We start from the raw sequence: 22,281 nt of genomic DNA, 5'->3' as shown, positions 1-22,281 counted from the left end.
CACTTGTGTGACTTTGGTGTGTGCTATCAGCTTCTTGGAGGGTGACTGTCCCCAGGGAACAACAAGACCACAGTGAGAAATAGAGGCAGGGTCCAGAGGGCGTACCATCTCCCCAGGCTGGGCCCCTGCTAGGCAGATGCCCCTCTCAGGCTGGGGCAAGACCTGTTTCTCTGACTGCCAGTACAAACTGGTGGTTCTCACAAGGGAAGCAAACTTTCCACCAACTGCCAGGTATTGCTGCCCAAGGAGGCAGCCTGGAGCAATGTGTGTTATACACAAGGATACACATTATCTCAGCTCATCCTCTCCACTTCCCCAGGAGGAAACTGAGGCTCAGCAAACTCCTTTTGGCAAAGTCTCCCTTATCTAGTATTGGAACCCAGGTCTGACTCCCCAGGGAGGGAATTAAGGGGCCCAGATTTGTGTCTGCAGCCCTCAACACAAGCAGCCAAGTAGGGCTGACCAAACCAGTAGCCCAAGGAGCCTCCCTGGAGGAAGAGTTACCCCTAGACCTCCAGTTCTGAGGATTAGGACCTGGGCCTTACCCAGCTGTGCCCATAGTCCCCAGAGGCACCGCTCCAAAGGCAATGGAATTTGCTCTGACTTCTCCCTGGGGGCAACGCAGGCGCAGAAGACCAGGGGCCTATAGGGCCAACTCCAGCCCCAGCCCCCCAAAGCGCCCCAGGTCTTCTGGCTTCATTCCAGGCTAGTCCGAAGTGGGCAACGACATCTGCTTCCTCCAAGGGCCCCAGCTGGGGGTTGGAGGGGGGGCGGGGGGGGCAGCAGGCAAGGGCGAAGGGGGCTCCTTTGTGGAGCCCACTCCCAGGGGTTATGTGGATCAATCATCTGAAAGCTGGAGAGACTTGTAATTTTATTCCCCGGGAGGAGGAGCCTGAGAAGTCGGCCAGTGGGGTGGGGATGAAATGGAGGAGGGGGGGGACAGCGGCCAGGGGAGCTGTGTTCAGGGAGGGGAGGGACTTGGCTAGGTCTCCCAAGCCTTCTCCACTCTCCAAACTTTCACCAAACTCTTGGCCCCCGCCTCCCCGAAACCAAAACACAACAAGCTCTGGAGGAGCCGCGAGCGCAGCGGCGGGGCGGGCGGACTCGCAGCGGCACTGAGCCTAGGGAGGCTGATGCAACTTTCCCTTTAAGAAAGCCACCTGGGCGCACCGCGGTGCGGACCCAGCACGCCTGGGCCGGGGGCTGCAGCATGGTAAGGGGGCTTGGGGAAGGGAGCGCTGCGGCCCGCGCCTCTGTCTGTCCTGCCGTCGGTCTGGGTTTGGTGGCTCCTCGAGGCTAAGCCCTAGGACCAGCGGGCGTGAGTGTGTGTGTGTGTGTGTGTGTGTGTGTGTGTGTGTATGATCGGGCTTGCATGCGGGCATCTGTGGGTAAGAGTGTGGGTGCACGCACGAGGATGTCTGTCTCGCCGCAAAGATCGGGGGTAGGTGCGCGCGTCTGGGTGTCACCGCTGTCACCAAGGAGCTAAAGCGAGCGAGAACGGATGGGGGGGGGCGCGCTCCCGAAGGGGGGGCGCTGCGTGCCGACGCCGGCTCGGTCGGGGGCGGCGGGCGCGGAGCTGTGCCGGCAGCGCCGGAACCAGAACGTGTCACGGTCCGTCTGGGGCGCCAGTGGGTCTGCGAGCCGGGGGCCTGCGGCGGCGGGGAACCGGCGGGCCGGGTCTGCGCCCCGCGTGCAGGCTCCCGCTCCATCTCTTCGCACCGCTGGCAGGCCTGTCTGCCTATCTGGCCCCTTCAGCCTGCCTGCCTCCCTATCTGCCCGCCCACCCACCGGCCCGGTTTGGGTTCCCGCGCGCCTGCGGGACCCGGGAAGCCGCGCCCGGGGGTTCCGACGCCCCCAGGATCTTTGTCCGCGGCTCCCGGCCACGGCTTTGGGAAGGGACTACGGCCGTGCAGTTATTTTGGGGCTGCTACTCCAGGGAAAATCCGCGCCCTCCCTACCCCAACCTTCGTTTCGGGTGCGTGTGGGGCGGGCCCGGGCGGCCACAGGTGAGGGAAGGGGCCTGGCAGCCGAGGGCGCCCACCCGCAGCCGGCGCCCCGCACCCCGCAGCCACCGCGGGGCGGTAGAAGGCGGCGGGGCTGGGGCGGGACGGGAGGGGGCTAGCCAGGAGGGCCGGGAGGGGCCGGAGCCGGCCTGGGGGCGGGACAGGGGGCGGGCACCTCGGCGCCCCGGTACTTTTCCACCGCTGGGGCCGGGGGCGGGGCCGCCGCCTCCACACCAGCTGAGAGGCCCACACGTGGCGGCTGATGTAACAACGCCCCCCAACACCTCGCACCCTGATTAAAGCGGGCGCACCCCGCTTCGAGGAATCAGGGTGCTACGGGCGGTGCCGCAGCTCCAAGAGCGACCGCGCCCCTGCCTGCCGGCCCGGGGCCTCCTCGCAGTTCGCCGGCTGCTTCTTAAAGGAGCCGCGCCCCCTTTCGGGCCTGCTCTCCGCAGACCACGCCCCCTCGCTGGTCACTCTTAAAGGAGCCGCGTCCCCGGCTCGCTGACAGCTTCTGCACAAAGCCTGGGTCCATTTCCTTGCTGAAACAAGCTTGATGCTGCGGTTGTTAGAAGATAAAGGCTGGGGTGGAAGTGGGGAGCGAGAAATAGAAAAGGAAAGAAGGACCTGAGACCTCCAAAGTGAGAGAGCATCGGAAGGTTGGAAAATAGTGGGTGAGGGAACCGGTTGGCGGCACTGAGCATGCCCGAGTGTTTCCAAGGACCGCAGAGAAAACGCCCCCTTAGTCGGCCTACACTGCGACTGCGGCGGTGCCCGCTCAGTGCCCAGCCCTGGGGACACAGAAGAATCACACGTTTTCCCTGGACGATCTCTCCAGTTCGTGGGGAGCGAGATCTGGACATAAGTAACCATGCCGCGACACTACATGTGACGAGCGTGTTCATGAGATGTACACGCTTTGGGGGTACAGCGAAAAGGTAACTGCAGCTGGAGGAGGAAGGAAGGCTTCTTGAAGAGAATGCTACTGGGACAGGTTTTGAAGCTGGGTAGGATCTATACAGATGGTAATGGGGACAAGGATGCTCAAGGAAGAGGGAATTGCCTGCAGGAACATGGAGGCAAGAACCTCTGGGAATGGTCCCACATGGCCACAGGTGGCTGCAGATAGCCAACTTGGGCTCCAGGCAAAACTAGAAGCCATCCCCTGCTCCCACAGCCCCTCTGCTCCAGCATCACAGTGAATAGAATTTATGTTTCCTCCTCTGTCTTTCTCCTAAACTATGAGGTCCTCCAAGGCTTGGCTCAGATGGACCCTTACAACCGATTGACAGATAGCTCCCTCGGGGAGAAGGAAAGACAGAGCAAAGGTAGCTGGGTCCTGGGACTGCCCTCTCACCATCCATCCTTGAGTGGCTCCCAGGCAGCTCACACCCAGCTCACCTGCCTCCCACTCTAAACCTGCAGCACCCCACACTCCTGTCCCTAGGCCTGGCACTGGCTTTTTCCTGTTGCTCCTGCAGAAACCAGAGATCCCCGCTTGTCCCTCACCTCCTGTGCAATTCATCACCAAGTTCTACCAATGTCAGCTTCTATATTTTTCTCAGATCTGTGCACCTCTCTCCACCCTATGGCCACCTTCCTCATCCACACCCCGTCATCGTGGCCTGGCCTCTTCCAGACTGTCTTCTCTCCCACTAACCACTCCTTCCCGTCCTTTCCCCACACTGTGTCTAGGGTGATGTTTTCAAAATGCACCTTCTACCATTTGCTCTTGCCAGGTGCAACTCTGCCTTAAAGCCTTTGATGGAGACGATTGCCCTCGGGATAAAAATAAAAATCCAGGCTCCAAAGGCCCTGACCCTGTTTATCTGTCCACCTCCATCTTTGGCCACTTTCTCCCTGGCAATCTGAGCGCAGCCTTGGGGTCTTTGCACATATTTAATTTGTTTTGAACCTCTCTTCCTGTTCTCTTCCTCATTGCCACTTTGCCTGAATAAGTCTCACTTAGCCTCTAACATCGCTTCCTCAGGAAAGCCCCCTGTGACTCTCACACAAGGCCATGTCCCCTTGCTCCCAGCTCTCATGGAAGGATCTTTCTCCCTCAGCCTTTGATCGTCTACATCTGAGTCACGCGTTTCCCTTTCCCCCTAGTCTGTTAGATGCAGGAGGGCAGAGACCAATGAGTTCTTGCTGCCCAGAACAGGTCTGGCCCAGAGCAAGCCTGAAATATTTGTGGAATAAATTAATTGAATTGTGACCAGCCCTAAATGCTCACTAAACAATCTAGGCCGTATCTGTTGGCTGTGGAGAACCATGAGGGGGAATCAGGACTTTAGGGCTTTGGGAAGCTCAATGAATCGGCTAGAGGGGGGGACGTGCAGTAGAGTCCAAAATTAAGCAGAAACTTCAGAACTTACAAAGGAAGTATTACTAGTCCCATCTTCCAGTTAGAGAAAACTGAGGCTTAGAGAAGTTAAGTAACTTGCTCGGAATCATACGTAGTAACTGGCAGAACCAGAATTCCACCCCAGGCCTACCAGGTCCCAGAGCCCAAGCTCTTCAACACATGCTAAACTAACTGCTTGCCAATGGTGGTCCATATGTGGTACTTTTTGAATGGATGGACAGGGCCATTTAACAGAAATGGCAGAAGTGGGAGAAGCAGCAAAGCTTTCTGACCAACTCATTTATTCTCCTGGAGCCACCACCAAGCTGTCTTCTGGTCACCAGTAAATATTCTGAGGACTGTATTTGTAGTCTGTGCTCGGGGATAACCTGAGTGAGAACACTCTGGAACCTGAGTTCCTGAGCAGAGTGCCCTCAGTTTATTTACCTAGTGAGGGGACATAATAATTACTAACCCAAGAGGTATATTTGAATATTGCCATGGGCTGTTATTACCATTTGTTGGCTGAAGAGGGACAGCTTTGGGTAAGTCAGATCTAGAGTTTACAGCTTAAGGAGGGGTGCAGTGAGTGAGGAGGACAAGGGTATGACCTTCTAAAGGGGCACAGACACCCTCTTCTCCTGACTGCCCCAAGAAGACCAAAGCCCTGTTCAGGGACCTCTTTAGGAGGACTCTTTGAGAGGCAGAGAGGCCAGATGGGGTGACTGACGAAAGGGAAATGGTTACAGATCTTATCCATGCCCATACCCCTTCCAGCACCCACCTTGGAGAGAAGACTGTGCAGGAACCAAGTGGCAGGGGCCAAGTCCTAAGGAATCCAAGAGCTGATTTTCACAGGCAAGGAGCTGCCTCCTTGTCCCTTCTGGCCTTCTAAAACCTTTCTGGGCCTATAGGAGAGAGGGGGCCCTTGACAGGTGGCTGTGGGTGGGGCAGAGTAGCACCGAACAGCCTTGGGAGAAGAGTCTGCTCCCTGGGAGGATAGAGAAGGCCCCAGAAGCTGAACCCAGTCCCTCCTGGGACCAGGCACTATGGAGGTTGAACATCCTTGTCCACCTAATCCAGGTTTTCCTCCCATGAGAGAATTCCTTGAGGCTCCTTGAAGGTTGAATCCTCTCCTGAGGCTTCTCAAAAACGAGCCCCTGTTGCATCCATGTCTGACATTAAACCTGTATACACCAGCTCGGCCATGGCCGTGTGGCCACTCCTTCCGTTTGTCCGCCACCTCCACTCGTCACGCCCACCCTGCATCTCAGATGCTTCCTCCAAGGTCTCTGGCTGGCCTGGACCGTCATTCCAATACCTCAGTCTCACCCATTGCCCTTCAATCCCATTTGAGCAAGACACCCTGCTTGTGTGCCCTGGGCTAGGGGGCAGGCATGGAAGGTAAATGAAACAAGGACGCAACCCACGGTGAATGCACAGACTCAGGTTGATGGACAGAAACAAATAAGTCTAGTATGAGCTGGTAAGGACACCAGCAGAAACCTGCTAAAAAAAGAAAGGAAGAAGTAGTTTGTTCACTCTGGTTGGGGAGAGTGCCGGAAAAGGCTACAGAGAAGATGTAACATTTCAGCGTGGTTCTAAAGGATTTGCAGAATTTTACTGGGTGAGCAGGAAGGAAGACGTTGTAGGCAGGGGAAGGCCTGAGGCAGGGCAGGGAGGTGGTCCCGCGCACCACATGTTTGGTGTTCACAGAGCCTGTGGTCCAGGTCCAGCTTGCCCGGCTGTTCTGGAGCCCCAGAGGAGTGGCACCAGCATGAGGAAGGAGCGTCCTGGCTGCCTGGCTGGGGTGAGCTCGGGGAGCACGTGCTGATCCATGCTGACTCCCCTTCAGGAGAAAGGTTGAAGCCATCCACACAGACGATGAAGGAATTGGACCCTGTCCCAGTCCTGTGTTCATTTTTTAATCTTTTATAGAATTGGGCATCTGGAGAGTCAAAAATAGACCTTTGCCCATTGGGACAGGAAGCCTGGAGACCAAGGGATTCAAGGGAAGGGTTGGAAGAAGGGTTAGAAAGGAGTTGATCGAGGGTCATCCAGAAAGGACCAGATGGGAAAGGGCCTGGCAGAGGGTGGGCCAACCTGGGAGAGGAGTGAGGGCCTGCCAGCTGGTGGCCCGGGCCCAGCACTACCTGTCCTGGAGAGCTCTGACCACCCCACCTGGCTTGCCCTCACTTTCCTGGGCCAGGTTCCCACCCTGCTCTCTGCTCTCTCCACAGCTCTTGAGGTCTGTGGTCTGAAAGGTGCTGGAAGCAGAGCCTGTGAGCGTGGTCCAGGACTCCAGGCCCCCGCCCCCCAACCTGCTGCTGCCATGGTAGGAAAAGGTGCCAAAGGGATGCTGGTGAGTACAGGAACCAGACTGCAGGGAGGAAGGGGGGATCAGGAACACTGCCCCCCCGGAGACCTTCTGCCGGCTGCCTGCCATAACAGGAGAGCCGAGGGGGCTTCTTGGGGCCCTGAGTCTAGCTGCACTGCTGGGGCTCCTGAGTAGTAGGGCTGTCCCAGGCCCCAAGTAGGTAGCCCCTTACCTGACAGGCTCAATGGTATTGCAGCTCTGTGCCCATAAAAGGGCCAATGCTGCCACAGAGCCCACGACGGCACATCAGGAGGCAGGAGCGCACACCCCATCCTCATTACGAGAGGTGCTCTGGCCAACAAGACAGGAGGACACCCAGGACCATCACATAGTTGGACCCCAGTACCCCACCCCCACCCCGTGCTCTGCCCACCACACGGAGCATTCCGTATGTGCGAACCCAGGGGTCTTCAGACCCCGTCTGGTTTTTCTCTCCTTCCCTGGTTCCTTCTCACTCTGAAAAGGAACAGAGAACATTTCGTTTGAATCCTCTTCCAAGGCCTCAGTAAACTCCCCTCTCCCCCTTCCCCAAGCCATGGCCTTTCCTTTGCCCACGGCTACAGAGCACAGGAGCGGTGGTAGTGAGGCCCCACGAGAGGCAGCAGGCAAGGGCCAGGCATGGTCAGGGCTTGAAGGAGGAAGACTCGCCGATGGACAGAGCAGGTTGGCACCGGAAGTAGGAACCGGGAAAAAGATGTCAGATCCTGTTCCAAGAGCAGTGGTTGCGTTTCTTCAGTTGGGATCTTGCCTCGGGGACAAACTAGATGGGGCAGCTGTCAGGGGAGGAAACCAGCGACGGATCGCAACCCTGCCCTTGGCACCTCTCTCGCCCACATCAATTCCTTCCATTGCTTTTCTCATTCTGTGAAGGACTGACTGGACTAGGGTCTCTGCAGAGCTCCCCCACTCCCTAAATAGGTCCTGTCTCTCACCAGAGATTTCTGGGACTCCGAGTACTTGGTCCAGAGAAATGGCTTGGGAGCGGAAATGGGCAGTTTCGCTCCAGGGTAAGGACCCTCCATTCTACCCCGTTCTGAACGTCTAGCATTCAGTCCCTCAGGCCTGCTCTGGCCTGGCTCCTACCTCGTTGGAACACGTCTGAATGAGCCAAGCTTCCGAAAGTACTCCTGAGCCAGCCTGAACTCAGGGTGTTCACAGATGGGCGGGGAGGAAGTCTCGTGATGGGGTCAAAATGGCCTCCCTTTCCCAGAGAACTCTGGGAATCGCCACAGGCTCCTCATCCGTAGGAAGTGGGGTGTGGCTCTGCCCCAGGCTACATGGAGATTCTGAGCCCCATGAAACCTAAGAAACCCTCGGAGGATTCCCCGGCTGCTCTTCTGTCTTGGGAGTGACCCTGAAAGGACTGGTGGGAGCAAGCAGTCGAGATGCGGGCCACAGAGGGAGCATGAATCACAGTGTCCCATAATCCCTGCCCCGAGCTGGGCTTCCCGGACTTCGGGCCCTGCCCGGCCAGCCTGTCTGTAGAAGGGAGTGCTGCCTTGGGACGCCCGTTCCCAGCCCCAGGATGTGCCTAAAGATAGCTGGGGCTCGGATGCCCTCTGCCCTTTGGCTTCTGCCCGCCACTGCTGGTTTGAGGCCCATAACATCTGTCCCCTGGGTTCCCCCCATCCCCCACCACAGCGGTTGCTAGAGATTCTATTCCTGCCTCTTTCTCAGTTCTGCTGATGACCTTGGGCTACTCTGTTTTCGGGCCCCAGTTTGGAAACGGAAGCCATCTCCATTCAGGGCCTGTCTCTAGGACACAGGCTGCGAGGGGCGCCATCCCTCCTGGCTAGATGAGTCAGCCTGTTTTTTAGGTGTCTGTGCTCCCCTAAGGGCAGAGAGCTAAGGACACTCCTTTCAGACATGCCTTCCTCTCCATGCTGGCGAAAGGGCAGAAGAGGGGCTAGTGAGGGCCACGCATGTAAGCTGCATGGACGGTCCCAGGCCTGTGGCTTCTTTTGCCATTTGTAACCTGGTATGCGGGGATGGGGTAGTTAACCCCTGCCACTGGGTCATTCCTTCCATCCCCTTTCTCTCCGGTTTGGGTGTGAGGACATGGGTGCCTCCTCTGCCCCCATCCCCAGGCTCTCTTCGGTGTCAGCAGACACCCTCTGTCATCCTTGGAACTCCTGCCCTCTCCCTATGGGGCAGGGGCCTGGCAGGGAAGCAAGATCCTCTTCAGCACGTGCCCAGGCCCACATGCCTGCTGCACGTGTCCCTCCCCCACCCCCAGCCCAGATGGTCTCTGCCGGTCTAGCTCAGCTGCCTCCCTCACGCCTCAGCAGCTCCTAGGACAGGGCCATGAGAGAACCCAGCTGGCCAGGGTGCCTCCAAGCCTGGGAGCAGCTGGGATGCTTGGGGGCACTGGGGGATGGGTGGGGTGATACTTGCATGGAGATCTAGTGCCTCTGTACCCGCATGGGGCGGGGGCTGCCTGAGGCTCAGAGGACAGGGAGCTGGGAGAGAGGAGCCTAGGACAGGAGAACCCCACTGGGATCGGCTGTAACCACATGGCCTCCCAGCAAGGTCACCAGCTGGCTGATTTGGTCCCCTCCCTGTGCCTGCTCCCCACTGACAGAGTCTTGGCCAACAGAGGCCTTGGTGAGCCTCATTGGCCTCTCCCTGTGTCTTTGAGCACCCTGGTCGCTCTTGTCATTGGGCAACCTTGCGATGATTAAGAGCAGAGTCACCTGGGCTAGGGCGGTAGGCGCCAGAGCATCTAAATCGTCCCAGAAGCCTTTGCAGGCACCACAGGCACCCGGGGCTGCCCCGCCCTGACCCGCTCAGTTAGGCTTTAACAGGAGGATTTGTACAGTTTGTACATCTCTTATTTGCGATGCCCATCACAGGGCCTGGCACACAGTGAGTCCTCCCCCAGCCCACAGCCTGACATGAGGCAAGTGCTCAGCTAATAGGGGCTTGGCACATGCTGGGAGTTTACCAAGCACAGGGTCTGGCCGACGTTAGGCACTTCCTAGGGGAAGAGCCTGTCCTCGGCTAGGCCCTCACCAAGCACCAGCCCCAGCACTTGGGAGGTGCTCACCCAGGACAGACTCTGCATGCATTGGGCGCCCATCTGTCAGTGCCAGGTGCACAGTGGGTCCTCCCGCAGCTCCACGCGGGGCATACCATGGGTCCTTACCTGGCACAGAATTTGGCCTACATGGGCTACTCCTCTGGCACAGGACCTAGCCCACCGCTGGGGTTCGCTGGTGTTGGGCTGATAGGAAGGGGTGCTCTCTTCACCCCGGCTTGGCCCCGTGCGTGTCCTTATAGCTCAGACTTTGCGCATCGTGGGCCCTCTGCTAACACAGGTCCCGGCCCACAGTGAGTGCTTTCCAAACACAGGTCCGGGGTGGTACAGCAGGTACAGCTTTCCTAAATCGGCGCCTAGCCCACAGTAGGTACTCTCTTAGCTCAGGGACTGGCACATAGTGAGTGCTCTTCTTATAGGAGGCCTAGCCCAGAGTTGGGGCTCTCTTAGCCAGGACAGCCTGAACAGTGACCTAGGTAATCAACCAGGTGATTGGAGACATGTAACTACACCCTCCCTGTGAAATGGACGGTATCTAGATCCAGAGGAAAAGGCTCCATGTTCCTGAGGCCTCCTCTCTGGACCTAAGATCCTGCCCTCCCTTCCCCTTGGTCTCCTTCCCCTCCCCACCTTCCTGGGAGCACACCTGCTCCATCCTGTGCCCTCCCCTCCGCTCACAGGGCTTCCCTGCAGCCCTTGCCCTGCTCAGTCCTAGCTCTGCAGGACCTTCACCCTGGAGGCACAGGGCACAACAAAGCAACTAGATTCCTTGCCCCTCTGGAGGCATGCCCACTCTTATTAAGAAAAGTCAGGGGTGGGGGCTGGGGGAGTCAGTCTCCCAAAGTGGGGCTGGAGCAGCTGGGTCCCACTAATGAGGCCTCATTACGGCCAGGGCCCAGCTGGGCTGCTGCCGCCTCCTGTCCCCATGGCCAGGGCCAGAGAAAGCCGTCCAGCCAGGGCTGCCTGTTCTGGGCACCCTGCCCAGGCCAGAGCAGCCAGAGCCGGAGCCCACCCTGGGTGGAAGTGAGCATTTGGGCATCATGGGTGACTGGGCCTTCCTGAAGGCAGTGGCTCAGCCAGGGCCTTGGCCCGTAGTCTGTGCGCACAGGAAGTCAGCGGAGTGTGTCTGGGGACCTGGCTGCATGAGGCTGGCCCAGTGAGACACTGAAGTCAGTGGGGTCTCAGACCATTCTTGGGAGACTTGCTTGAGCCAAGGCTGGTCTCTATCTATCCCCAAATATGGGGCTAATATCAAGGGATGGGTCTACATCAAGGTGTGGAGGGATGAAATGAATATATGTGTATATATATATATATATATATATATATATATAGCCCATAGTAAGCACTCACTATGTGTTATCTATTACCGTTACTGCTAATTCTCACTAGACTCGGTGGTGGGTGGATGTTATCCTTATTTCAGAGATGAAGCTAAGACCAGACATATTAAGTGATTTGCCTGTCTATATGGTGAGAAACTGGCTGTGCTGGGGTTTAAACCAGGTCTGTCTGACTCTAAATCTTGTGCCTTTTTTTGTTGGCTTAAAGCCATTCTTTAAAAAAAAAAAAAAAAAAAGCCATCCTGACATGTTCCCTTCAAGGTCACCGTACTTACCAAGCTCACAGAAATGGCTAGGTTTTCTTTACATCAGAATGCATGCTTCCAGATGGTGGGTGTTTGCTAAGATTGTACCATGTGCCCGGCCCTCTGCCGACCTATCCATTTCCAAAGAGATGTTCGCCTTCCGGGGATTGGAACACTCTTGTCCGCCTTCCTAACCGCTGGTCTGTGGCATCTCAGCATCAGCTGGAGACGGACCTGTGAGTGTGGTCTCAGAGAAGTGGGACTGGATGGGTCTGAGTGACATCCCGCCCCAGTGACAGGGACACCTGCTGGACAGAACCCAGCCCACACGGCACAGACTCCCAGAGCAACACGTCAGGCTCTGGGCAATGCAGTACAGATCTCTGAGAGTCCTAGTCCATGGATCCTCCTTTGCCTGGCCTCTGTGGTGACCACTCTCTGGGCTGGTACCATCTTTCTTAGGATAGGTGACCGGGTAGTTCCTGGGACCAGAGCTTTCTTGCATGGTCAGCCACATTCTCCTGTGAGGACCTCAATCATCTTGGCTGGTTGAGGGTCTCCAGCTCTTGCAGGAGGGGGGGAAACAGCTCCAGGGCCCACCCCCCCTTCCCCCAACCCGCATCACTCTAGGCAGTCTAATGTGCTTTGTTAGGGCCCTGTGGACTATGCACCCCCCTTCTTCCTGCCCTTCACCAGGTCTAGAGCCCAATGGCACCCAACCACCCTACCAGGAGCCCACCAAGTGCCAGGCTTGGGAGCTCAGAAGCATCTGGGCCCTGAGGCCGCTCACTCCCTTACGCGCTTGCTCTGCCTCACTCTGTGGTTGTGAGTGTGTGTGTGTGTTTTGTTCCAATAACTTGCTGGGAACAAGAGAAAAACACAACAAACCCCACGCCTCACTCCAGCTCCAGAGCACCCGCGCTGGGCTGCTGTGGGGACTGGCCGGAGGGGGAGGGCCAGGGGAGGGGGAGGCAGAGCTTCGGGAGGAGACGAGGTGAAAGTAATTGACGCTGCCCAGCCGGCAGTGGGAGAGGCAGGGATGCGGCAGTGTCAGTGTCGCCTGGAGCTGGCAGAGGTGTGAATGAGCAGCAGAGAGGGCACATCCTGGGATGGCCTCGGCTTGTGGACCTGTGGCCCCCTCCTCCCCAGAACAGGTCAGTCACCTTCCAGAAGGTTGAGCACCCCCCTCTTGGAGCCAGGCGGTGTGGGAGGCTGGGCTGGGGGTGGGGAGAGGGGCTGAGTGGTCTGTGCCAGGGAGGGGCAGGCACAGCCAGCCAGGGAGACAGACACCAGCAAAAGTGACCCAGAAAGTTACAACTGTGCAAAGGAGTGCAGGAAGAGTTAGCTGTGTGGCGGGGGGCCTGGGGGAGGAGAGTGGGGGGGGGGGTTGCAGGCTCCCCCAGCCCAAGGACCTGCTGAGAATCTGCTCTGTGTATCAAAGCTGCATTGTCCCAGCTCCCGGGGAGACGGGCCGGAGGTGCCCAGGAATTGTACTAATCAATACAGCCCCATTGTCCGTTCCACGGCAGTTACTCCTATGGGGAGAGTGAGCGAGGGGGTAGGGGAACGTGGTACATGGACTCAGCAGTGACAGTGGGGGAAGAGGAGGGGATGAGGATCTCCGCTGGGAGGAAAGAGACCCCAGAGAACATTCACCAATGTCCACGGCAAGTGCCCGGATGAGGTGGGCACCCTGTGGCCTCCTCCCTGGAAGCTGGGGTTGGGCAAAGATGTTGGGGAAAATGGGGCTGATGGCAGCAAGAGTGAGGGGGACAGGGAGAGCCATCCTCCCCACCCTGTAGAGCATCCTGATTTGACCTTCAGAAGGCAAGAGAAGGAATGTCTTCTGGCGAGACGCAGGTTGGGTCCCGGAGAAGCATTATGCAGAGCTGCCCTCAGACCTCAGAACTGCCAGGGTCACAGACCAGAGCCACTTCTCTGAGTGCCAGCCCCACTGCCAACTGCCTGGAGTAGAGACTGCCCACAGCCGCTGCACGTGAGGCCGGGCTGCTGGACTTCTCCAGGCCCACCCAGTGTTCCCCACCACTGCTCCTCAGGGCCTGGAGCGGAGCTGGGCATGCCTGGGAGTGCCCCTTCTGTCTGCCGTCCGTCCGTAGTGTTGGCGTGTCTCTCTCCACCAATTAGGGCTCTGGGCGAGACAGCACAGGGTATCCTCTTGCCTCTCTCACCTGCTCTACGAAGGCTTAGACTCCTAACGGGTGCCCAGAGTTTTCTCTGAAGCTCTCCTGGAGGCCAGAGGCACCCACAGCCCGCCGGGTACTGTGCGAGCCTCAGGCAGATTTTCCCATGGTCCTGTCCCTCCACCTCGGGTCCCTCTTTCCTGGATCTGGATCAGCGAGGCCAGATGAAGGATGGAAGGCTCTGTCATTGCAGGGCAGCGCTACGTAAGGGCCAGCCTGGCCCCTGGACCAAGGGGAGAGAACTTGGGGGAACAAGAATCTAGGGGTATGAGGCCGTTGTGAGGTCTTCTAAAGCGGCCACAATTTACTGTAATGGCGTTCCTGCCTGAATTCCCTGATGGGGCTCAGAGAAAGTTGCCAGTGATCTGGATTTGGCTCAAGGTCAGTCTGGGATGTGGGGTCTTGTCTGTCCTCCTTCATAAAGTTTGTCTTGGATGGGACTTCATCCCATGAGCAAACCCTGGGGCTGTGGAGTTCTGAACCAGAGGCCTGCTGGATCCCAGCGGGGCCCGCCCAGCCAGGCAGCTCCAGGATTCTTCTGTGTCCACCGAGAGCAGGAGGAGGGAGCTCACAATTCACAAAAATATCCAGTGGACCCTGATCCGGGAGGGCGGGAGTCAGGAGCCAGAGGAAAGCCGTAGCCCAGGGTAGAAATCCGGGCTCTGTCCCAGTCTGTGCGTGGAGAAAAGAGGGGGTGCCTCCCTTGTTGGTGGTTACCTCTGGGCGGGGGCTCTGCGGCTTTGTTTCCTCTTCACTCTTTGCTGTGGGTTCCCATTTTTTGGTGATAAGCTTATAATGCTCTTCTAATTAGAAGAAAAACAATACAATTTAAAAAATCATTTAGAAAGTTAGTGGGAACTAATGGGAGATTCAGAAGAGAGTCAGAAATAGGAAAATTCCAGGCAAGGCAGAACTGCAGAGGCTAGTAGATCTGTGGAGGTGGCCTGGTCTGTGAACGGATTTCATAGTTAAGGATGCTGAGTCGCAGGGAGTGGAAATGACTTGCCCAGAATCACTGGGGTAGCAAGATCTAGAATGCTGGGGTTCTCACTCCTGGCCCAGGTTCCTGCCCTGCCAAGCCCAAGGCACGGTGGGGAGATCTGGATTCTGCCCTCGGAGCTGAACATCGCTTGTTCCAGGAGCTGATCTAGCGGGGACTAAGCCAGGCACGGGGTTGTGTGTAAAGGACTTATGTAAGTGATTGTTCTGTATGGCTCACCTGGCTAGGCAGGCATGGGGTGGGAGGTGACAAGTCCTTGTGTGGGACCGGACCCTGCTGCCTCAGGGACTGCTCCTAAAGGGAAGGGCATCGGTGCATGTGTGGTCTTATGTGAGGGTCTTACGTGCGTTTGTCTATATATGGTTGGGCATCGTGGAGGACAACCAGCCAGCCTACCGCTCTCAACCATGGAAAGAAAGCCCCAGAGCCTGCCTTCTACTTCGCGTGGGGAGCTTGGGCACAGGGCAGGGCTGTCCCTATCCTGGAGACCACCGATCAGGCCCATGGTCATGGAGTCCCAGGTGAGGGTGGGGGCTATCTAGGGAGCCTGGGGAGGAAGCACCAGCCCACTATGGTTTAATTCATCACGGAGGTGTGAGTAGAGGAGGAAGAGAGAGCAGTGAGGGGCTGAGAGTGAAAGATGAGTGATGAGCAGGAGAAGCCTGGAGCCTGGCCAGTCAGCAGGACTGAGCTGGGTCGGGCAGACGGGCCGCCGGTCTGGGTGAAATTATGAGCACAAAGGGGTTCCTTCGTGGGTGCCCGAGAGCCGACATCACTGCAGGGACAGGTCTGATCAGTGACACAGGTGTCTACCCAGCAGATGAAGAAAATGAGCGGCTTGGGCTAGGGGAAAGGACGCAAGGAGAACAAAATCGAGGCAAGTACTAGTAAAGTCTTGCCAGCTGTGGGCCTCTCTTGCCGAGGAAGGCAGCGGCCGAGAGTGCCCAGAGGAGAGCAGAGAAGGGACCTGGCGCCCTCAGAAGCCCCGTGGGGCATGCATTTTGGAGATCCTTTCCTCTGGTGTACTTGGAGAAAGGGGGCTTGCTATGTCCTCTGCAGAGAGCCAAGCCCTCACCAGCCAAGTCCCTTGAATGTAGCTTGCTCTAGCACAGAAGTCAGAGGCCTAGCCGTGCTCCCACGGTGACCTCCCAGCCACAGCTCCGGGAGTCTGCCGCATGCATGGTGCTGAGCCGCAGGGCCCAGGAGCCTGAGGGGATGCTGCATCTGCGGGGCACTTCTCACGGGGCTTGCAGAGTGTAGCTAACCCCCAGCTCCTTCTGCCCCGAAGACCCTTAGTGTGGTCAGGGACTTCCACCAGAGCCCCATCCCTGGCTCCCCGCCCCTGGGCCCAGTCCCAGGGCCCCTGCCTCCCCGAGGCATGGATTGTGGTCAGCATAGCTAAAGTGCTTAGCGCAGGGCCCAGTGGCGTGTGGCTCATTAACTGAGTGGCGCTGCCTTCTGAGGGCGGCCTGGGGCACGTGGCTGGGGAGCACTCGCACCCTCCCTGTCCCCCTTGATGCCAGGGAAGGAGCAGACCTCAGAAATCCCAGTCAGGTCCTGCTGAACTTGGTCGGGGGGAACTGGGAGCAGGACAGATGCCCCAGCCTTCCAGCTTTGGGGACCTAGGTCTCTGCAAGGAGCCCTGCCTTTGCCCTGCCCCATGAAACACTCCTGGCCCCTCGGCTGTCTCGGTTACAGCTGTGAGCTCTGCTTCATGACCCCACCCCTGTACTCGGCAGCTGCCACAGTCTCCTATTGTGCCCCTAAGTAAACAAGCCTTGAACAGAATAAAACTGTTATTGTAGGGTCAACATATAGGAGCCCTATTTGGCCGGGATTTGTTTGGGAATGCAGAAACTGTCCCCTAGCCGGACTCACATCCTCTGGAAAAATGCCCCCCCACCACCCGGACCATGCAGAATTGCTAGGCCTGTCCCCAGGAAGGCTCTCAGAGGTGGGGACAGCCTTAGGCAAGATTTTGTATAGGCCTGTCCCCGAGGGCACCCTCAGACTGTGAGCCACCCTCTCCCAGAGCCAGACTGGCCCTCATGCCCCTTCATCAGGGAAGCTTTCCTGACCTCACCCTGAGTGCACCCCACCTGGCCTCCTTCCTTATTATTGTGCCCTAAGAACTTCCGCTTTGTGGTCACCTTACGGCTGCAATATAAAAATCACAGATTTGTTTCTGACATTACCGGCTTGCTCAGCCACCAGATTCTAATCTCTGAGCGCACCGCCCTGTCTGTTAATTCACTGCTGGGTCCCCAGTGCCTGGGGCGGGGCCTAGCACACAGCGGGTGTTAGTAAGCCTCTGTGGTTGCAGGAATGAATGTATGCGGGCTCTTCCAGCCTGTCAGCCTGCTCTGGGCACTCCTCGAAGAGGACCAGACCCTGGTTCTCGGTGCCACGTCCCGAAGCCTCCCTTGAGGGTATGAAGGTCAGCATCTCCTCTGGTGTCAATACCAGTTTGAGGGAACACCTCATAAGAGTGTCTGTGTTGTAGGGGTCAGGGTACACAAGCCGAAGGGTGCCCACCATGGGAACCAGGGGTCCATGGCTGGGGCCTCTACTGGCCCCTGGTGCCCCCTGTGTCTGCATTCCCAAATAGGCCTTTCTGGAAAGCACACAGAAATGTGCTTCCCCAAGAAGCCATTCCTCCCCTCTGCATTTGTGGTCAGTGTCAGGATCCTATAGCATTTCAAAGCACCAGACCTCTTTGTTTATGGGCCAGTGTCACTGTTGTCCTTGACTATGTCTCTTTCAAGCTGAGGGTTGGTGTCACTTCAGCCACGTCTCTCAGGAGCCATGCTGCTCTGTCTCCAATCCTGGTGTCCTCTAGGGACTCCTGTCTCTTTCTCTCAAGGGAACAGCCCATCTCCGAGAGGCTGTCTCTGTCACTCCAGGGCTCTGTGCTTCTCTGCTGGTGATTCTCAGGGTCCCTGGTCTCCAGTGAGACACCCCCCAATCTTTTAGGTGCTGGCTCAGGGTGGCTTGATTTCCTGGGAGGAGGTGGAAGGGCCATGGCATGGGGAAGGGGCATATTTACACTTGTAAAGGGACTTGCTGAGTCAGATCCAACTGTGGGGTTGGGGTTCAATAGAGACTGTCCTCAGAGGGGCCTCAGGCCACCCAGCCCAGCCCTGAAGCTCCCCAGGGCAGGCCTGGCTTTCTCTCCTTGGGGCGAATCCCCTCATCGGTGTCTCCTGGCCAGCCCCCTGCTCCGCAGCCCATCCCCTCTCAACTCAGAGACCTTTTTCCGGAGTCCCTCCCTCTGTTTCCCCTAGCAGAGTCTGTCCTCCAAGTCTGGCGTGGTGCCTACAACTCTGGTCTCCTCCCCCAGCTCATGGCCAGCACCACCCAGCCCAAGTCAGCTTCCCCAGCGTACCCCCCACCCCGGCTATGACAGTATAGGTGGCTCCCTTGGGTGCTCCCATCCTGAGTCCCAGAAACACCCTCCCTGATTCTGAGAGCAACTCAGTTGCTCTCCCATCTCCCACCTCAAGGCCCTGCCATCCTGTGCCCCCAGGAAAGTGTCTCCAGCTGGGGGAGGGGTCGGGCATCCCCTCCCCCGCACTGCCTGCCCATGGGCAGGCGTGCTTAGCCTGGTGATGTGGTCATGGCGGGTGGGGGGGGCTGTCTGGACACAGGCCCCTTTGTGCCCAGCCCGACTTGGCTGCTTGGTATGAGGCTCAGCTGCTCCCAGATCCTCACCCAGAGGGGAGAGGGGAGGCTTTGGAGGGGCTGGGGCTGGGGGCTCTGGACTTGAGCTCCCTCTCTGCATCCCACCTCTCAGATGTTGGGAGTAGCTGTTCAGGTGGGCTGGTGCCCCTGGCACAGGGTACTGGGGGGCTGGTGAGAGAGAGAGGCCCCGCTTGGCATCCTCTGGCAGCCGCTTCTCCCTCCTCCCCTTCTCTGCCAGGCCTGCCAGCAGCTCCTGCCAGCAGACGGGAAGCCCAGGGTGGGGGTGGGGGCTTGGAGGGTCCATAGTGTCCCTGCTGGGAGAGGCCCAGAGGGTCAGGCACGGGAGCACAAATGCCTTTCTGATGGTAGCTTCTCTCCTGTCCCCACAGAATGGTGCTGTGCCCAGCGAGGCCACCAAGAGGGACCAGAACCTCAAACGGGGCAACTGGGGCAACCAGATCGAGTTTGTACTGACGAGCGTGGGCTATGCCGTGGGCCTGGGCAATGTTTGGCGCTTCCCATACCTCTGCTATCGCAACGGGGGAGGTACCCAGCGGGCACAGGGCAGGGACCACCCACTCGGATAGAGCCTATCCACCAAGGCCCGGGCTCCCCACTCCCCAGCACAGACCCCTCTCTGGACAGGCTGGCCTCTGGCTCTCATTTCCTTTGCCCCAATCCCTGGCTTAGGTACCCTTTACCTAAGGCACCATCACCCCCTGACCCTGGCTGTCTGCTGTTTGGGCCTGACCCTGCTAACCTGCTCCCTTGAGGTCAAGAGAGGCGGAGAAAGGCACCTCAGCCTCCCGAGGTTCCCTGTCTTACACCCCCTGTGTGTCAACAACCCCCTGACTGGCTTGGGGAATTTGAGGATCCCAGCAACTTAGGTTTGTGACTTTGCTTGGTGAACCCATCAAATCCCACCCTAACATGGTGGGTCTGGGGCCTGGGTTCTGTTCAGGAAGCCTCTGCCAAGTTCAAAGGTGGGCTGTGGGTAGGATACCTCAAGCCCCAGGCTCCTGCTCAGTGTGTGGCCCACCCTCCTCGGGCCTTAGCTGATAGCGAAAGTTTTGCTGTTGGGTTGTCAGCAGGAAGAGGGTGGGAGTCCCCAAGCCCACCCTGAGCCAGACCTTTCCCTGCCTGCCAGGAGCCTTCATGTTCCCCTACTTCATCATGCTGATTTTCTGCGGGATTCCCCTCTTCTTCATGGAGCTGTCCTTTGGCCAGTTTGCAAGTCAGGGCTGCCTGGGGGTCTGGAGGATCAGCCCCATGTTCAAAGGTGAGGCCTGGGGAGGGTACACCAGCCCCCACCCCCACATACATGCACACACACGCACGGGCCTCTGGGGCCCTACTCACCCATCTGTACAAACACTGCCAGCCTCCCCGGAGCGCTGGTGCTGACCCCAAGCCCTACATCAATGGCCAAGGCCACGGATGCATGCTGGGATCCAAGTTTACTTGGCCTCCGCCCTCCCCACCGACCACGTGTATCCATAAAGCCCCTGGGCCGCCCAGATCACCCCTGCTAAGGCCTTGACCTGTCCCTTCGATGGCCCTCCACAAAAGCCTACCCCATGGGGGCAGGGCGGGGGCCCGTCAGCGTTAACCTTGCTTCCTTCAGCTAGATGCGTGAGGCTGCCCCCGCTTCCCTCCCTCTCGCAGGTGTGGGCTATGGCATGATGGTAGTGTCCACGTATATTGGCATCTACTACAACGTGGTCATCTGCATCGCCTTCTACTACTTCTTCTCGTCCATGACGCATGTGCTACCTTGGGCTTACTGTGATAACCCCTGGAACACGCCTGACTGTGCCGGGGTGCTGGACGCCTCCAACCTCACCAATGGCTCCCGGCCCGCCACCCCACCAGGCAGCCTCTCCCACCTGCTCAACCACTCCCTCCAGCGGACCAGCCCCAGCGAGGAGTACTGGAGGTGAGGAGGTCCCGCTGGCCCCGGACCGGACCGAGTGGGGTATGGGGTAGGGTGGAGGGGTGGACACCTGGTGCCAAGCCTTGGCTCTCCCCGCCTCCCCTCCACCCTCCCTACCCAGCACCTCCCTGCCCGGCACCCCCAGATATCGGGCAACTTTCTGCTGAGCGGGTAGGGGGCCAGGACCAGAGCCAGGGAGAGGGCCTCAGGAGCTTACAGATGAGCTCAGGAGAGAAGGCTGACCCAGCCGACAATGCTGGAGGGCTAGACACTGAGTGCAGCATCCTGACCAGGGTGCCATGAGGGAGGGAGGGCTCCAGCACTTGGGCACGAAGCAGAGTGGAGTGGGGACAATGGGGTGTCTTCCCTGTGAGAACGGCGTGAGCAAAGTCCTCAGGTCCCAGAGGAGCAGAGGCTTGTCCTAACCCTGAGGGGAGGCTCTTCTGCTGAGACTCACAGGTGTTTGGGAAACTCCTGGGACCTAAGGGAGCCAAGGAGGGGCGCCAGCCTTCTTGGAGAACTTCTATGAATTAAGCGTAGACATACCACTGCAGGGTGAAGGGAGCTGTAGAAGTTTCCTGAGCCCAGGGCTGTCATCATCAAGCTATGCTTAGGAAAGAAAGCCTGGCACTAATATGGTGACAGAGATGGGAGTCTCAGTCTGCTGCTGGAGTGTTCTAGAACACCTTATCCCCACAGGGTAGGAGTGAGGGTGCAGGGGGAAGTCCTGAAGGAGACTCCCCGTGTCTTGTTGGGGAACCGGTGGGAAGAGAGTGTTAGGGGCCTATGGGTAGGGCATGTTAATTCATTCCACATCTATGGGGTCTGCTCTACCAGGTCCTGGGTACCAATGGGGTCTGAAGAGCCCAGAGGCGCTCACCTGAGGAGTCCACAGCCCTGAGGGGTTCCGATTAGGGCAGAGGTGTAGTAGGGGCACAAAGAGGGGGTGGCCAGTTCTGAAGGGATGGGGGCAAGAGGAGGTGGCCCAGAAGGCTTCCCCTAGGAGGGAGGAGGGAGGTGTAGAAGGGACATGGGAAGGTAGGCCATGGCTGCGAGGTGGCTGAGGTTTGAAGTCTCTCCACCAAGTGGCAGAGAGCCGTGGGTGAGAGGGCAGAGGCCCCGGGGAGGCTGGAAGTTCTAGCAGCTCAGTATCCTCTGAGCCTGGTCCCGGTGCTCTGACCCCACAGGGTCCGGCTTCCCTGCACTAGCCGCTATGCTGTGCCACCGACGTTCAAAAACAGCTAAGATGTGCTCATTACCACCAGGGGCTCGCAGTGTAGACAACAGGGCTCCTGCCTCCCAGCGAGGGGCAGGCAAAATTACTGGCAGGCTGACTCAGCCCCTCAGTCACTAGACAGATCATTTCTTTTCTTTTTTTTTTCTTAGGTTTTATTTATTTATTTGACAGAGAGAGAGAGAGATCACAAGTGGGCAGAGAGACAGGCAGAGAGAGAGGGGGAAGCAAGCTCCACTCTGAGCAGAGCAGACTCTGAGCAGAGCGGACTCTGAGCAGAGAGCCCAATGCGAGGCTCGATCCCAGGACCCTAAGATCATGACCTGAGCTGAAGGCAGAGGCTTAACCCACTGAGCCACCTAGGCGCCCCTGGACAGGTCATTTCTTGAGCACCTAGTGGGTACCAGACACTGCCCTTGGAAGGGAGACAGCATGAGGACTGAGACACTCGGCCCCTGCCCTCATGAAGGTCCCATCTACTGAGAGGACCAGGCAATTTACTTCCCATTTAGGTGTTGTGGTACATTTGAGGCACCATGTGGGCTGGCAACTTGATCTAGACTTGGGGGTAGTGGGGAGTCTGGGGAGCACAAAGCCTCACCCACACCCACCAAGCTGCTTCCGAAGCCCTCACCCTAGCAGCTGTCTGCCAGGAAGTCCCAGCTAGCTAGGGCCAGCCAGGGCAAAGTTCTGGAGATTTTATCCAGAGGGGAATAGTCCTCAAAGAAAACTGTTCATGGGTTGGGAGGGCTCACTAGGTGGCGCATTGAACTCTCCTCAGTCAAAGCTGGAGCCAGGCCTGCCTCACTAGCCACAGCCCCAACGGGACTCCTTCCCTGCAGGATGGCTCCCTGCTGCCCCCTTCTGGAAACCCTGGGAA

General features: G+C 58.1%; 1 protein-coding gene across 7 annotated transcripts in view; it reads left to right on the top strand.

Moving 5' to 3' along the window:
- The first annotated feature begins 974 nt into the window (after nt 1-974).
- Nucleotides 975-22,281, top strand: part of SLC6A9 (solute carrier family 6 member 9) — a 31,289-nt gene continuing 9,982 nt past the window's right edge. Inside the window, exons 1-5 of one of the 7 annotated variants that reach the window (XM_004740527.3) lie at nt 975-1,213; nt 6,591-6,712; nt 18,624-18,780; nt 19,382-19,513; nt 19,900-20,170. In XM_004740527.3, the coding sequence (XP_004740584.1) occupies nt 6,683-6,712; nt 18,624-18,780; nt 19,382-19,513; nt 19,900-20,170 (590 nt within the window). In that variant the 5' untranslated portion in view covers nt 975-1,213; nt 6,591-6,682. Of the gene's footprint in view, nt 1,214-1,265; nt 1,442-2,174; nt 2,942-6,590; nt 6,713-12,244; nt 12,507-18,623; nt 18,781-19,381; nt 19,514-19,899; nt 20,171-22,281 lie in introns of those variants that run through there. The other 6 variants (XM_004740529.3, XM_045064387.1, XM_004740528.3 and 3 more) reach the window with 6 other exon arrangements.

The sequence above is a fragment of the Mustela putorius genome, unplaced genomic scaffold (genome assembly GCF_011764305.1).
Source record: "Mustela putorius furo isolate JIRA1106 unplaced genomic scaffold, ASM1176430v1.1 tig00003853_pilon_pilon_pilon, whole genome shotgun sequence".
NCBI lineage: Eukaryota > Metazoa > Chordata > Mammalia > Carnivora > Mustelidae > Mustela > Mustela putorius.
Note: the sequence above shows the minus strand (reverse complement) of the source record. Positions and strands in the feature narration are given on the sequence as shown.